The sequence below is a fragment of the Dipteris shenzhenensis genome, chromosome 30, assembly GCF_047967505.1.
Source record: "Dipteris shenzhenensis isolate YYH24624 ecotype China chromosome 30, Dip_SZ_1.0, whole genome shotgun sequence".
Taxonomy (NCBI): Eukaryota; Viridiplantae; Streptophyta; class Polypodiopsida; order Gleicheniales; family Dipteridaceae; genus Dipteris; species Dipteris shenzhenensis.
The window spans coordinates 5,002,116-5,018,733 of record NC_141625.1 but is presented as its reverse complement, the minus strand read 5'-3'; the positions used below and the strand labels follow the sequence as shown (position 1 = coordinate 5,018,733).

The 16,618-nt window shown below is 41.6% G+C and overlaps 1 protein-coding gene across 1 annotated transcript; it reads left to right on the top strand.

Annotated features, from left to right (window-relative positions):
- The first annotated feature begins 7,358 nt into the window (after window positions 1-7,358).
- On the top strand, window positions 7,359-9,959 carry LOC147881634 (protein NUCLEAR FUSION DEFECTIVE 4-like). Its single transcript, XM_087401869.1, has 3 exons — window positions 7,359-7,794; window positions 7,941-8,965; window positions 9,058-9,959. Exons 1-3 carry the CDS (start codon window positions 7,432-7,434, stop codon window positions 9,605-9,607), a joined length of 1,938 nt encoding a protein of 645 aa, XP_087257995.1. The 5' UTR covers window positions 7,359-7,431; the 3' UTR covers window positions 9,608-9,959.
- The last annotated feature ends 6,659 nt before the right edge of the window (window positions 9,960-16,618 follow it).

Here is a 16,618-nt window from a genome sequence, read left to right as displayed (position 1 = left end):
GCAAGACATGTGATGAATTGAAAAATGCCATTGAACATAGTAAATGTGAGCACAAGTGAGGAAAATATATAAGATGGCAAACAATCCATTTAATTCATGTCCAAGATGCCAGATAATAGTATGCCTCTCGAAGAGAGGAAGCTATTTCTGCATGTCAAAAAGTCCATGTGCATTACCATTGATGGCATGGATCAGAATACAACAACATTACCAAGGTATAGACGTACCCCACCACCATTGGAGGATAAATGTGGACTAAAAACACATTTGTGTGGAGTATTAGTGCATGGATTTCAACTCTTTTACGATGTATAGATTGATTGCTTGCATGAACATGATAGTAACCAAGTGGCAACATCCATCATGAAAGCAATACAGAAGGTCAGAGATGAATGTGGATGTTTACCTCGCACCTTGCATATACAGGCCGATAACTACTAGAGAGAAAACAAGAATAGATATATATTTGGTTTATTCTCTATGCTAGTTGGTTTGAAAATATTTGAAGAAGTGGAAGTTGGTTTTCTTCTTGTCGGTCATACACATGAAGATATAGATCAAATATATAGTGTTATTTCTGGCGAGTTAAAGTTAAGGGATCTTCTGACATTGGAGGATATGATGTCTCGACTTGGGAAAAAAATTGGAGGCTCTCGAAAGGAGGAATAAGAAGTGGCTATGTTGGAGAGAACAGTATATTTGATGGCATTCATAGAGCCACATTTACAAGGGGAGATGATGCATTAATAGGGCATACAAATCTACACTATTTCCGATTTAGCATGCATAACTATATTCTAGTGATGATGCAATGGAAGCACTACTCAGTGGATGGAGATTATTTATGGAGTGAGCCATATGCTTTATTACAGAGAATTACTCCTTGGGGAGACTTGGAGGGCTGGGAGTATGCATACTCCTCTACATCTCTTGCGCCACCACAATAGCCTAGACGCTTACTACTCTTTTTGGACCTATGACGGTGACGCCCTAGTGATGGTCCCTCAGAAAGGGGCAAGAGGGGATGACTATCTAGTAGGAATAGCCGTTGATGGCCCCGATCTACTGATAAATCCATGGGCTCCTAACAAAAGGAGTCCCTTGAGGGCTAGTCCCTTGAGGAGTCGACTGAGTAGAATCGAAGTCCTCTGAACAGTAGAGTCCATGATCCCTCCTCTTATGAGGAGTCCCATGAACACGGAGAGTCCACTCTCTAGATGCACGACATGATGACATGGCTAATTTAACGGGATTGGACAAACACAAACACAAACAATTAAACAAACACAAACACAAATTTGAATAAAATGCATAAAAAATTATAATTACTTATATTCTAGTCTTCTATTTTTGAAAAGATACCACCATCGTATCTAAGGATGCATAAATGCAACGATAATTTATTGCTTAAAATTCAAGTTATATTGGAAAGTTGAATGTCTTAGAGGGGCCCCTAAAAAAGTCTCGGGGCTTCATCTTCCTCAAGACAATATGTAGAAGAAATGATAATATATATTCGGAGTCTTTCATTTGACATTACCATCCTTGGCTTGTCAAAGGACACTATCCAGACTCATAGCATTCTCATATTGCACTGAGTTCTGAATCTCTTTTAGAGTCATTAGATTTTGGTATTGCATTTTCACTTGATGGGTTAAGCCTAGCCAAATGATGTTTAATATGTGCAAGGCTAGGATCAGGAATTGTGATACATTTTTCAACATCATAGCCATGCTTCTTTTTGTAAATTTGAGTCCTTGATTTCTAGCAATGAATAATGCTACTCACTTCCACCTTTGTCAAGCCCTCTTTATTTGGAATCCATTCACGTTTCTTTTGCAAACAACCCTCATACAATTGTTTCACTGTGTTTTTTTTGGGGAGACTTTTCAAAGGTTTTCAAGGTTCATACCATAAAGTTGTGAATGTCATAGGCATCCCTTGCTATATGAGCAACCTTTGCCACCCAAATTGGGCCACCTTGTTCATCCAACTCTGAATCTGCATCAAATGCACAAACTACAACAAACATGCACTCTTCAATCGCATCAGATGGTACAAACTCTGGTAAGGGTTTATCCCCCTTCCTACCACAATATTTCTGAGGTGAAAGACACTGCTCAGTTTCTTCCTCATCTATTGCCGTATTTGTATCTAATGTGGATCTCGGTGCCATAGCTTCTATGGCCAAAAAGATTTAGAGTATTCAATGCTCATTAAATTTTCTTGTTTTTGTAAAGATTTGACAAGTGCCTCAACTGACTTGATTATCTCCCCATTCTTTATTGCCTGCTCAAGACTCCGTTACTCCCACTCTATGCTCTAGCTTTGTTACTCCCTCTACCGCACATCCTTCAGACTATGTTTTGCTCGAAGACCTCTACTACATTGTGAAAAACATTGGGGAAGTTGTAGAGGATAATGAAGGGAGGAGGGTCATAAAATACATGAGGAGGTTGATGAGCATGCACTTCCCCAAGGATATCTTGAAATGTTGGAATCTGCAGGACTAAAGACCAAGGATGCCATCATAGATGCCATACGGTGACAATTTTCCAACCCTCCCGCATATGAGTTTGAGCGAGGTGCCATGATTACATGCATGGGAGAGCTCCTAAGGTCTTGTAGATATGAGTTGAGGGAAGTTGTTAAGAAAGCTAAGAGCAAGCCAAGGTGGACGAACTTGAAAGATTGGAAGAAAGTGAAGAAGGAATTCAAGAAGAATCCAGATGCATTCACGACTCAGCAGAGGGTGGTGAGGAGATGCCTAGAGACTATAGATGCTTCACATATTAGGAGTGGTGGCAGACTAGCCAACAAGGCATGGGTGGTAAGTATATATCTATATTCTACTGAATATCTAATATGTTCAATCATTCATATCTAACTCCTTGAATTTGGATCCACAGGAATCTATGATGGGTAGGCCTCCAAGCAACAACAAGCGAAGGAGTAAGAAGGATATAGAATCGATTGGCAAAAGGTGGTGGAGCATCATGTGTGTATACCCTAATCCTCATCATTGTCATTTGAGTATCATCGTTTCTTATCTTATTTTCTAACTTTTTTCGTTTTTAGGGAGGCAACTTCGAATCATCTAGAGATCCAGACTTGGAGACTAGATCTCAAGTAGAAGAAGAGAGGCCCATAGGCCTAGAGGCGGGCGAGAGATCAGGCCTATGCGAAGAGCTCGCAAACGAGGATGGAGAGGAGGATGAGAAGAGTTCGGAGTAGTAGTAGCAGTAGTAGTAGGATATGACATTTTGTCGTTTTGTATATTGGCACTTTTGCCATTTTGTAGCGCAATTCTTTAGCAAATTTGCCATTTTGAACCTCGGCACTTTTACCATTTTGTAGCATGATTTTGTAGACCTTTTTGTAACGTTGTAACATGATTTTGTAGACCTCTTTTGTAACATTTTATCATCATGATTCTAATGAAAAAAAAATTTTGGTGGGGCAGGATGGGGCTGAAACAAGCTCCATCCTGCCCCACAACTTTTTTTTAAAATTCTATCAAAGCATCGGTATATGCCGATGCCTATATCGACACTACAGTGTCGATGTACACCGACGTTGATATCGACCCCATACCAACACAGAGAACATTGACTTACCAAAGGATTATACTGGCACTTTCTTTGCAATGCACACACTGATGGATATTTTGACACTTTTTACTTGTTTTTTTTTTTTTGCTTTGTTTTTAGGATCGGTATTGGCATCGAAAAGTGACCTGTGTCTTGTAGTGAATCTCCTCCCCCCATGCCCCATGTTGAGAAAACAATAGTGCCACATGCCCTTCCTTATGGGTGTGTGTGTGTGTGTATTTAAATCCTTATGTTCAAGATTGTCTAGAGAGGTAGGGGGATCTAGGAACCCATTGGCCCCTATCAAGAAACATTCTTCAATTTAATAATCAAAAGTTGACTAATCATGGTCAGGAAAAAGTTAACCAATCACATGTAAATATTATTACACAACAACTATCAAGCTATAATAACGCATATGGTTGCATTGAAACAACTGGCAAGCTATTATAATACATGCAATCTATGTCTTACAAATGCATCTACTAAAATGCATATGGTTGTGCAATGAAATAGCTAGCAATATTTACATTAGTTTAGTGTTTGTGCATCCCCTTCTTTGGGATTCAAGTATTCTAAATTCAATGCCCCTTAAAAAGTGCTTGATAGTGGGACATGTGCGCAACTGATTTGTTGCACATCCTTTTCATCCATCACACTTTAGTAAACAAAGTCCATATATATTTTAACAAGATAGCATGTGCTTGATTATCATTTCATGACAGCCTGAGAGTGCACTACATAAAATGTGTATTCAAGGGGTAATATTTAAACCCTTACTTACATATGGATCATATATTCCTTTCCCTTTATAATTTTGTTTTTGGATAGTTGAAAGACCTTTATATATGCTACTCTAGATGCACTTTTTTCTACATATGAATCATATATTGCTTTCCCTTTATAATTTTGCTTTTTGATGATTAAAAAACCTTTTTATAAGCTACTCTACATGCCCTTGGTCTTAGCTACATATGATAGATTGTGAAGTTGAAGACACAACCATGATTCATGATACCCGTAATGTTGAATTCATGTTGTAGATTTACCCCTAAGCATGAAGCCCTGGGCATGACGGCTCTCCTTATTAGGTGTTGTTTGTCCTCAAGGAAGCCACTCTATAAAAAACCGTGCAATAAATGTGAGCAAGCACACACTTGGAAGTACTCCTATTTTTAAAATTTTAATTTTACTTGTATAATTGTTTTCCCGTCCTTATCACATATACATGTCACATTTTTGATTGTAAAATTCCATTGGATATATGTTTAAGCTAAAATAAATAAGTATTTAAAAAACCCTTTGTATTCATAAATGGCCCATAAGTCCCCCAAATCGAAAATTGCTTTTCAATTAAATGAAACTACTATTTGTCCAACGTGACCACCTTAGCCATGGCCCAATGGGTCAAGGCATTGCTTTGTTACTTACTAAGGTGATAAGCACGATGTGGATCGACTTCTAAATGTGTAACACGCTCCTACTTTGGGGGAGTAGAATCCTATCAAATAGATTTCCTTCTGATACATATGCGGCTCTTGTTAAATTATTCATGTTCCATATAATGTGTCAACTCCATGTGTACAATATGTATTTGAGGTGAGCATGCTCCTTATAATTGTTGCAGGATTTGGCTTGATGGTCCTTGGAGTTGAAGAATGTAGCCTTTATACACTTTTAAGAAGGTGGAATATATGACGTACTATTGTAGGCCATGGCTTCATAGTAAGAAAATCACCACATTGAGTGACATTGTGTTCTTTGTCCTTTTGAATGGTCACTAAGACGCATTCTTTGTCCTCTCCATAGAGGTGTGTAAGTAAACAATGTTGACATGAGGGATGACATAAGCAAGAGCAACTTGCCAATACGTGCTCCCCATGTGTCCTTCTAGTGGGAAAAATCAAGTGGATGGTATTGGGGTTGGAGTTAGTGTGCTAGGCCTCTACAAGGGATACATGCATGTGAGGGAGTCAGGATCATGACCTTACAATGGAAAACATGGGCCTTAAGGTGAAGATGGTCGATTAAAGGTACGCAAAGTGTAAATCTCGAAAAACATGGGCCTTAAGGTGAAGATGGTTGATTAAAGGTACGTAAAGTGTCAATCTCAGTTGTAAGATATTGATCACTTTCAAAAGAGAATAAAGCGATAGGAGGAATTCTCGAATTTTGTGGAAATACAAAAACTTAATATTTTACCTTCTCTAAAACTATAAATTGTTCCACCCCACCTACTAAGAGTTACCCACCATTTTAGTAATCAAATATCCACAAACCTAGTTAGTGTATTTACTCTCTTTCTCCATCTTCTTGAAGGGGTTTAATTGGAAAAGTTGTCAAGAATTCACAATGGGACACTTTATTAAAGTCTATTAACACAAGAGAGCATGAATGGTCATGGGCAAGGCATGCTAGTGAGATAGGCTTTAAAAAGTCCTTACTAAGTACTAAAACATGTATTTTTTGAAATCTAGAAAATATGAAAAAAAATAATTTCCAAGTCCTTTTACTAGGCCCTCGTAGGTCACTACCATGTGGAGAGGAAATTATGGTAAAACTCACTCTTAACCCAATATAATTCAAGTTGCGTGCACGAATAGTGCTCCTAGGTTCACTCTCGAAAAGAAAAGAAAACTAATGCGCAAAAAAATGTAGCATTACAAATAAATTCATAAAAGGAGATTTCAATTTCTCCAATGTAGGAGTGTTTCTATCCGGGGCACGGCTAATAAGCCACAAGATAATGTGAGCTAGGAAAAAGTAGAATAGCTAACAAACCACAAGATAATTTGAGCTAGAAAAAAGTCAAGGTATACCCTTTTCGGAAAACTCAACGAATAGTTAGCCTACAAAAAGGCATACTTTTTTTTTTTTGAAATAGGCATATATACAATTTTGAGAGTTAAGCTTTTCGAAAGAGCTTTCCTGCACGGAAATTCCTTTAATAGTGTTCTACACGGGACTACTTTGAAAAAAAGGTCGTCGCCTTCCTCAAGGTAGAATCCATGGCGTCTGCTTGGAGCCAGCAGAATGTTCTATGACCCATGGCGTCTGCTCGCTTCAAGTCTGAGCTCACGAGCTACAGAATGATCCATGGAGCCCGCTTGTTAAATTTCCGATCCCGTTGAGAGCTGCACAACTGAAATCTCTTCGTTGTTGAGTTGCAGAATACATGACGTCTTCTTGCTTCACCTCTGAGCTGACGAACTGGGAGAATGATCCGTGGAGCTGTCTCCTTGCTTCATTTCCGAGCCGTTGAGAGCTGCAAAACTGCTTTCGGCTGCAGAATCCATGGCGTGTCCGCGTGTATGAGTAAGAGCGAGATGTGCGCTTGCTTCACGTCCGTGCAGACGAACTAGCAGAATGATCCATGCATTCTGCTTGCTTCATCTCGGAGCAGTGAGAGCTGCACAACTGAGCTTGCAGAATCCATGCGTCATCTTGCTTCACCTCGCGGCTGATGAACCTGTAGAATGATCCATGGAGTCTACTTGCTTCATCTCTGAGCCATTGAGAGCTGCACTGACTGCTTTGAGCGGCACAACTGCATTAGAATCCATGGCGTGTCTGCTCGCTGCTGATGCACTAGCAGAATGATCCATGGATTCTGCTTGCTCCGCTCTAAACCGCTGAGTGCTGCACAACTGGTTTAAGTTGCAGAATCCATGGCCCGTCTGCTTGCTTCACCTCGGAGCTGATGAACTTGCAGAATGATCCATGGCGTCTGCTTGCTAGCCGTTGAAAGCTGAAGAATTGTATTTTGATTACTTCTGGCACCTCAGCCAGCAGAAAGATCCATAGCAAGCTGATCGACAGATCCATTCATAAATTCTTTGCTATGGCCAACTCCAGCTTGTCGTCATCGCCTTCTTCATCAGACCGAGTCGTGTTTCGGCTATGGCGCAGCCCCTGGCTCATCCTGGTTGCCTCATCTTGGCTGCAGGCTTGCGCAGGCATCGGCTACGCCTTCGGTAGCTTCTCTCCCCTCCTCAAGAGTTCGCTTGGCTACAACCAGCGAAAGATCACCATCCTCGGCAGCGCCAAGGACATCGGCGACGCCATCGGCCTCATCTCTGGCAGCCTGTGCGATGTTCTTCCAGTCTGGGGCATCATCCTCATCGGCGCGGTCGAGAACCTCCTCGGTTACGGTTTGCTATGGCTCATCGTCACGCAACGAGTCTCCGCCATGCCCTTTTGGGCGGTGAGTCTCTTATCCTTCGCCAATATTAACATAGGAATCCTCTTCTTCTTCTTCTTCTTCGCCATCCCCCATGGCTGTGCACATCAACTTCTGCTCCTTCTAGGAACGCATAACTCTCCTCTCTTCTTTATGTTTCGTTTGAGCAGATCTGCGCTCTCATCCTCATCGGCACCAATGGCGAAACCTATTTCAACACCGCCGCCCTCGTTACGAATGTCCGCAACTTTCCCAAGAACCGTGGACAGGTCGTCGGACTCCTCAAAGGCTACACAGGGCTCTGTGGAGCCATCTTCGCGCAGATCTACACCACCTTCTTTGCACCAGATCAAGCTTCTTATATCTTGATCGTCGCCGTAGGTCCTACTATCGTGGCTTTCATCGTCATGTTCATTATCCGACCTCTCAAACCCAAGACGTGGGCGGATATCGCTGGTTCTGACTCTATCCGTTTCAGATTCATCTATGGACATAGCGTCCTCCTGGCCGTTTACTTGATGGGAGTCTTGATCCTTCAGGACCTGCGCACCGTCAGTTCCACTGTAAGCCTTGCCATTACCCTCGTGTTGTTCTTCCTTCTGGCTTTGCCACTAGCCACTCCCCTTCTGTCTTTGTATGTGCGCAGCAACAGCACTGCTGTTTCTTCTTCTACCACCTCCAAAACGAGTTTGCTGAATATTACAGAGAAGGAGGAAATCGTAACCTCTCTTCTTCCCGGCGAACCCGAACCGACTGCTGCTCCAGCAAATGGGGGTGTCCTAAATCGGGACGTCGAGGGCAGTTTTACCGGATCAGTCGATTTCAGTGAATTGGAGGACGAGTCTCCAAAAAATGTCGATCTGCTCACGGAGGCGACAAGGAGGAAGAAAATGCAAGAGCTTCGAAACAGATTCTTACATGCTGCCGCAGAGGGAGCAGTGCCGATGAAGAAGAGGAAAGGTCCCCGCCGGGGGGAAGATTTTACACTGCTGCAGGCGCTTGTGAAAGCGGATTTCTGGCTGCTATTCTGGGCTCTCGTGTGTGGATCAGGAACGGGACTAACGGCCATCGACAACATGGGGCAAATGAGTCAAGCTCAAGGCTATTCCAACTCGAGCGTTTTTGTGTCGATGATAAGCATTTGGAACTTCTTAGGTCGCCTCATTGGAGGATATGCCTCAGAAGTTATAGCCAGGTACTGTGCTGATTGGAAAATCGTGAGCCTTCTCCTCCTCTATACATAAAGTTTCCTTCGATTCTTACCTTAACAATGCTTTTGCAGCACAGGGACTATGCACTGTCACGCCCCTGGGCGATGGCTGCTTCGCAAGGAATCATGGTTGTAGGTCATTTCCTCTTCGCAATGGCTTGGCCTGGCTCACTCTACCTGGGAACCTTATTCGTGGGCATCGGCTATGGTTCTCACTGGGGCATCGTTCCTCCCATTGTCTCAGAGCTCTTCGGAATGAAACACTTCGGCGTACTGTATAATTTCTACATCATGGCGAGCCCCGCCGGTTCTCTCTTCTTCTCAGGCTTCCTGGCGGGCTACCTATACGACTTGGAAGCTGATAAACAGCAGATTAGGAATGTGACAGGGACTCCACATTCAACCTTCCTCAGAAGCAACTCCTCCGCGACGTGCAGTGGGGCGGTGTGCTTCCGGTTAACGTTCCTGATAATGACGGGAGTGTGCATTCTTGGGATGTGCTTGACGACAGTGCTTGCGCTTCGCACGCAGATAGTGTACAAGACGCTTTATGGAAAGGGGATGCAGAGTGGCAACAGCGACGAGGGAGGCAGAAGCAAGGAAGGCTCATCAGGTGGCTACCACTGATGATCTCTCGTAGAGAAGAAACATATGTATTGAGAAGCTATGGTAGTGCTGGCGAGCTATGGCGACGCACGACGCAATGCAAAGTTCACGTCTTACGCTCACGCTATATAAAGGAGACAAATATATGACCTCACCACGGTCTCTTAACCTTCCCCAGACCCGACCTGGGTCTCTGACTTGCCAAATTCTTTATTACAAATAACGGTGGCTTTCACCTGCCCCAAAAGGTTAGCTATTATTCTGATAATTCATGAGTACTTCAAAAGATCTCTAGGTCACTAGTAAACATCTTTTTTATGCATGGAGGTCAACTAGTAAACATGTTTTTATGCATGGAGGGGTATTTTTTTAATAGGGGGCTAGTTATGTAGAGAGGGATCTTTTTGTAATAAGCGGACTAATTACGTGGAGCTTGCATACATAAGAGGATTTATAAAATAGTAACTTAGTGTAATTCATATGTGTAGATTTATGGACGGGTGTCTTAAGATAGAATAAAAATGCAAGTGGGATCAATCAATTATATGAGAATCTAATGTAAAAATGCAAGAATAAGGGTATTTTGAATACATGCTTGCTTGCACGTGCTATATCGAGATTATGAAGAATGACCCCCCATGTTTGAAAGAGTGATTTTGTTTCTATTAGCCATTTACTATGACTTCTCTATGGTGACTCTTACAGAGAAGGCATGGTCGAACCCAAAAGAAACTTAAGACACTTTAGGATCCATGGGTGAGAGGAACCCTACTCAAAGACTTAGAATAGTCAATAGAACATTGAACTGTGAATGAGGGTTCCTAAAGTTGAGAAAATAGGGCCCTTTAGACCTTTAGTGAAAAACCATAAGGTGTAGGTTCAGGTGTATTTTGGGTACAAACACATAGAAATAGGTAATTGCTAGTTTCATATATAGCTATAACTTTAATATACATCCTCAGTTTGATAGGAGGGTTTTAACACAAACCCAAAACCCTCCCAATTTCCCCATACCACGTCCCATTTTTGTCCTATATAAGGCCCTCTAGCCACCCATATGTTAGGGATTTTGGTCTAGCCTATACAAGTCTTGTTTGGGATCATAGATAGCCCTATCATTGGCTTTACTCCATGGTAGTCCCCTATCCACTACAGCTCACAAACACATATGTCTACTCCATGCACTAATACTCCACACAAATGTATTTTTAGTCCATGTTTATCCTCCAATGGCAGTGGGGTATGTCTATACCTTAGTAATGTTGTTGTATTCTGATCCATGCCATCACTGGTAATGCACATGGACTTTTTGACATGCGCAAATAGCTTCCTCTCTCCAAGAGGCATACCACAATCTGGCATCTTGGACATGAGTTAAATGGATTGTTTGCCATCTTATATATTTTCCTCGCTTGTGCTCACATTTACTATGTTCAATGGCATTTTTCAATTCATCACATGTCTCACATTTTGATATCCTTTTCTTTGATGGTGTCTTGACATGGAAAAACCGTCCACGCCAAATTTTCTTATGAGGTTGCTTTTGAAATCATGCTCTCTTCTCTATCTTGTAAATTTCTATTGACTATTTCTAGCACAGCCTTCTTTGTCATTCCCAAAGGAAGATGATGTTGGCATTCCACACTTCCATTCGGCATTGTTTGTGGAAGATGAGGTTGTGGTAATGCATGATCGTCAAGGATTTGCTTTAATGTTGCATTTCTAGTGCTTCTTTTTCCTTCCATGAATTTTATGAACCACTTTGTGTTTTACCTCTGCCCAGATGGTCCAATATGTACCATGTGATAGTCCAGTTAACCATTGATATCCTCGATTACATATAGATGTCCCATTAACCATGGGTTTCAATTCGGGTTTACAGTGTCTTGTCCTCGAGTCCTTATCACCTTGATGAAGAAAACAAGAAAACTCTCAAAGAAGATAGTTATGTCTAATAATCCCTGTCTTACTCCAAATGCTGATGCACATGCTTCACAATCATCTTTTGCAACTTTTCTTATGCAAAGTTTCCTGCAACAAACACCCATAAGAGTCCTTTCTAAATTCTCCTTAGATAACATCAAATGTCTCTTGGGTTTTGGAATTGGTGCCATGATTCATCGCCTCTAGATACTCACATACTTTCTTTTTGTGAATAGTTTCTTGTGTTTTCGAGTTGTGGGTCGATTATCTGGCATTGAATATATTTCTATTGAATCTTCATCTCCAAAATCAAATGCAAAGTGCCCTTGGGAATTATTTGATGTCACTCTATCATATCTTAGAATTGGTTATCTAGTAGAAAACTTGTTCGTTAAAGTCAACCTGTTGCCAATGCCTCTTGAATTTTGTGGTTGAACTATTTCTCCTTCATAATTAGATGTTCTACCATCCATATGCTCCATGCTAGTAAGTACATTAGGACCATCACAAGTCTTAGATGTTTTGCCATCTCTGTCCTCCATTCCAATGACAACATCATGACCATGATCATTAATATCAACAATTCTAGTAGCATGTTTGAGTCGCTTGCAATACAAGTCTTCTATACCCACAAGTATGCTTGAATCGCTTCCAATACAAGACAAGTCTTCTATACCAGTGAGCATGTTCGAGTCACTTGCAACACAAGACACGTCCTCTATACGAATGAGCATATTGGAGTCACTTGCAACCTCTCTTGCATCAACATCACTTATTATAATGTCCTCAATACCTGAAAGCATGCCGCTATGGTAGTCTTTAGAGTTGCCATGATTTCTTAATTTTAAACCCATATGTGCAGGTCTTTCCTTCTCATAATACTTTCATGTATGTTCCACCACATTGAAGGAAACGTTCTTAATAGGTAAATTTGATTTCAAGAAAGCTAATCCCCATTTGACATTGTTATGAACCTGAAGATGAGATGTCGTATTAAGGACCTCTAGATCTGACATTATCTATTGCATTTTGAATGACCCCTTCACTAGTTAGCTTAATTACCTCCACCATACAAAGAAGATGCTGAGCATAGCCCTTAAATATGCCAAGTGCTAACCATTCTCCTGAGCAAGACAACATCTCAACTTTTTCCCCCTCAATAAAAGTTCTCTTGATATCTTGAAAGTATATCTTAGGAATGATTTCATCTCAGTCCCAAAGAGTTCTATGTGCTTGCATATCAAAAATGTAACATTGTAAGATATCACCCAATGTTTCAAAGTCTCCATGTGGATATTTTAAATGCACCACAGGACTTAGCACGTTGGTGATTATCACTACACATCTTTTTTTTTTTGTTGAAAAATGCGGGTTTATATTAATATGGTGATGTCAAATAACTACAGCTTCAAAAAAGACCAACAGACTTCAAAAAGAAGTTCTGATCTATGACAGTGTCTTCCCTAGAGATATCAGTATCCGTCCGTTCAGCTGAAATACCAATAGCAATAACAAAAAAACATAGCAATCTAAGCCTTCATCTCATGTGGCTCTTCTTTGGGTGCTAGATGTGCCACCACCCGAAGTACAATTGTCCCTGGGATGTGTGAATGGGGGCACAGCTTTTGGAATCTGGTTCATGGTCTAGGCTCCGAAGGCTTGAAGTCGTGAGGCATGACTTGATTACGGACTTTGACAGTAAATCTAGCAGGATCGTTCCATGAAATAGGTCTCTTGTAAATAACCAAGGGAGGGGGAGCCAAGGGAGAAGGCGTACAAGAACCTTTTGTCATCAGTATAGTCCGGTGTGGAGGCAAGCTCATTGGACATTGCTATTGGCAGTTTTGGAGCCAATCGTAGTAGATAGGTTGCGCGTTGAAGTAGCTTGCAACGTTGGCTATGGCGGTTGAGTACAGGAGATCATGAGGCTTAGAGGTGCAAGGCGCTGTTTGTTGGCTTTTCGACTGGTGTGGTGTGGTGAGCCTTTGTCACTGTCATACGAGCCTTTAAGACTACCTTTGAAGCGGTCGTATGGCGGCAGCTGAGCGAGCGAGCCGCTATTCTAGAGGTCTTCAAGGAACCTGTAGAAGGTGAGCTACAAGATCTCAAGGATCTACAGCATCGTTGATAGCTGTGAGCCTTAGAGGTTTGTTGCAGAGGAGGCTTGCGAGAGCTCTTTGAAGAGGCTGGTTGGAGTAGAGAGTCACAAGTGAGGCTTTTGGAGTGGAGAGTCGCAGGCCGAGGCTTTTGTTTGAAGAAGGCGTGGCCTACGAGTAGGTGAAGGAGAGGTAGTGTGAGGCTACCTATACCAAGGCTGAGATCAACCCTGCAGTTGGAGCCTGTGATGGAGCTGATGGGCTGAGAAGAGCTATGTTGGTTGTTGAGAAGGTTCTGAAGGCGCTGTTGGAGAGGTAGAGCCCGTGAGAAGTCGCAGCTTTGTGCTTGTTTGATGCTATAGGATGCTATGTCGATAGTTCATCGTAGGTTGTGCGTGGCTAAAGAAGGAGCGTCGGGTGCCGAGAGCTTAAATGAGAGGGTAGGCCATTCCATATTGGCTATTTCTTTAGAACCCCCTAGCTGAACCTAACCCCCGGGTTGGGCTAGGGGTTTCGCTTGTAGCAGGAGCCTCAGCAAGGAGTCTATCGCTCGAGCCTCAAAGGCTTTGCTCATTGTAGAGAGGAGCTTGGAGGTGCACCTTGGTGAGGAGTTCGTTGGAGAGCGCAGCAATGGAGACTATGCCTTAGTTGTTGGATTGGAAGGGCAGCCACGAACAAGTACCACAAGCCCAAGCCATTAAGCCTAAGCCGTGAGCTTGCAGATAGCCTCTCAATCAACGAAAAAATCTCTTTCTCTCTCAAATCTCTTGGAGTGAACTCTGAAGGAGATCTCTCATACTATGAAGAACCACTCACTCTCAACGAAGAATGGACGGAATAGAGAGTCGAATGAATCTCTCAATGAAACTCTCACAAAAGGAATGGATGGAAATTCCTCTCAAATGGATGGAAATTTCTCTATCACTCAATGGAAGTGAAAGAACACTCAATTTCTCTCAATCTCTCAATCACTCTCACAGGAAATATGGCGCCTCAGTGGAAGGCAGAACCATGCTCTGATACCATGAAAAAATATGAAGAGGGGAGAGGAGAAGAGTGGAGATAAGGAGAGAGGGCATAGCTAGAGAGCACACCACAAATGACTAACTGTACACTAGATTTAGTTGAAAAAATAGAATAAGGGAATCGGGTACCAGGAGGAACATATATACAAACCCTTTTAGGGTTAGGGTTAGGGGATCTAACCCTTTCCTTTATAGCACTCTATAAGGTTAGTGCTATGCACATATGATCATGTGATGGTGCTATGCACACATGATCACATGATGTTGAGCGTGAACTCTCAACAAAACTATGGCTATGATAGTGAAACTTTGAAACTAAAGTAACTTTATAACCTATATATACCCAAATGTTCTAAATATAAAAAATAAAAAGAATTATAAAATTTTGGGGAAAAACTTGACATTGACATGAAACAAAACCATTCAAAACATCAAAATTAATTGCACCACTATTAATTGGAAATCAAAATCCACAATTGTTCCACCCCACATTTTCTATACAATATTCAATATTGCAGGAGGGATAAAAGTGGCACTATGCATGAGCTTCTCTGCACGCTTTCCTACCTTTTCACCATTTAAGGTAAAGTGAAAGGACTCAAACATGCCATCCTCCATGACCAATAGTCAGCTCAAATGCAACAACAGATGCCACTATCTACAATATGGCACAAGAGATATGGTCATGTCAATTTCAAGTACTTGTTAGATCTCAGGAATCTGAATATGGCAATTGGGATTCCGAAGCTACAGTTTCTTGAAAAGGTTTGTGAAGCATGCTGCTTCGGCAAACAAAAGCAAACCAACTTTGTCAGAAGTACCTCTCGTGCATGAGGTATTCTTGATTTGATTCATACAGATGTATGAGGTTATGCCCATACCTGTAGCATCAATGGTTCACTTTATTACTTGACTTTCATCGACGACTACAACAGATATTGTTGTGTCTACTTTCTGAAAGAGAAATCTGAAGTGTTTTCCAGATTTCAAGAATTCAAAGCCATGGTAGAAAACCAGACAGGAAGAAAGATCAAGGTCATGAGATCAGACAGAGAAGGTGAATACATGTCTTCAGCATTCATGAACTTTTGTAAAAGTCACGGTATACGAAGACAATTCACATGTGCAGATACTCCTCAACAGAATGCAAGAGCTGAAAGGAAGAGTGGGACTTTAGCAGACAGTGCTAGAGCAATCCTTAGTGAAAAGCATCTTCCGAATCAGTATTGGGCAAAAGCAATAGCCACTACAAACTATTTGCTTAATTGGCTTCCTATCGAACCGATACAGGGTATGACTCCTTATGAAGCATTCACTGGACACAAGCCACACATTGGGCATCTTCGCATATTTGGTTGCATAGCATATGCCCACATACATGATGATCATCGTAGAAAATTGGATGCAAAGTCATGCAAATGCATCATGGTTGGCTACAGTGAAGAAAGCAAAGCATACAAATTGTATGATAACATCAACCGCAAAGTCATTATCTCCAGAGATGTTGATGAAGAATCAGAATGGAAAACCTCACCTACACAGGAAATAGAAGCATCGACTTCACAGTCATCTACAGAATAGGTTGATGAAGAAGAGCAACAATTGCCAGCAACACCCCAAGTAGAGCCACAGTAGCTCAGACGATCTACTAGGGAAAGCATACCTCTAGCCAAATTGACATATGCTTAGAAAGGCAAAGCAATTGAGGTGGAAACCACCAACTATGCTCTTATGACTACCATCATGGCTACAAAAGAGCCAGTGTACTTCGAAGACGTAGTAGACAAGCCAGAATGGCAAACTGCTATGAATGAAGAAATGGATGCTTTGTATAAGAATAAAACTTGGGAATTATGCGACCTTCCACCAGGAAAGAAGGCCATAGCAAACAAATGGGTATACAAAGTGAAGTACAATCCAGATGGTAGTATTCAAAGATACAAAGCCAGATTAGTTGCAAAAGGATTTGCACAACAATATGGTCAAGA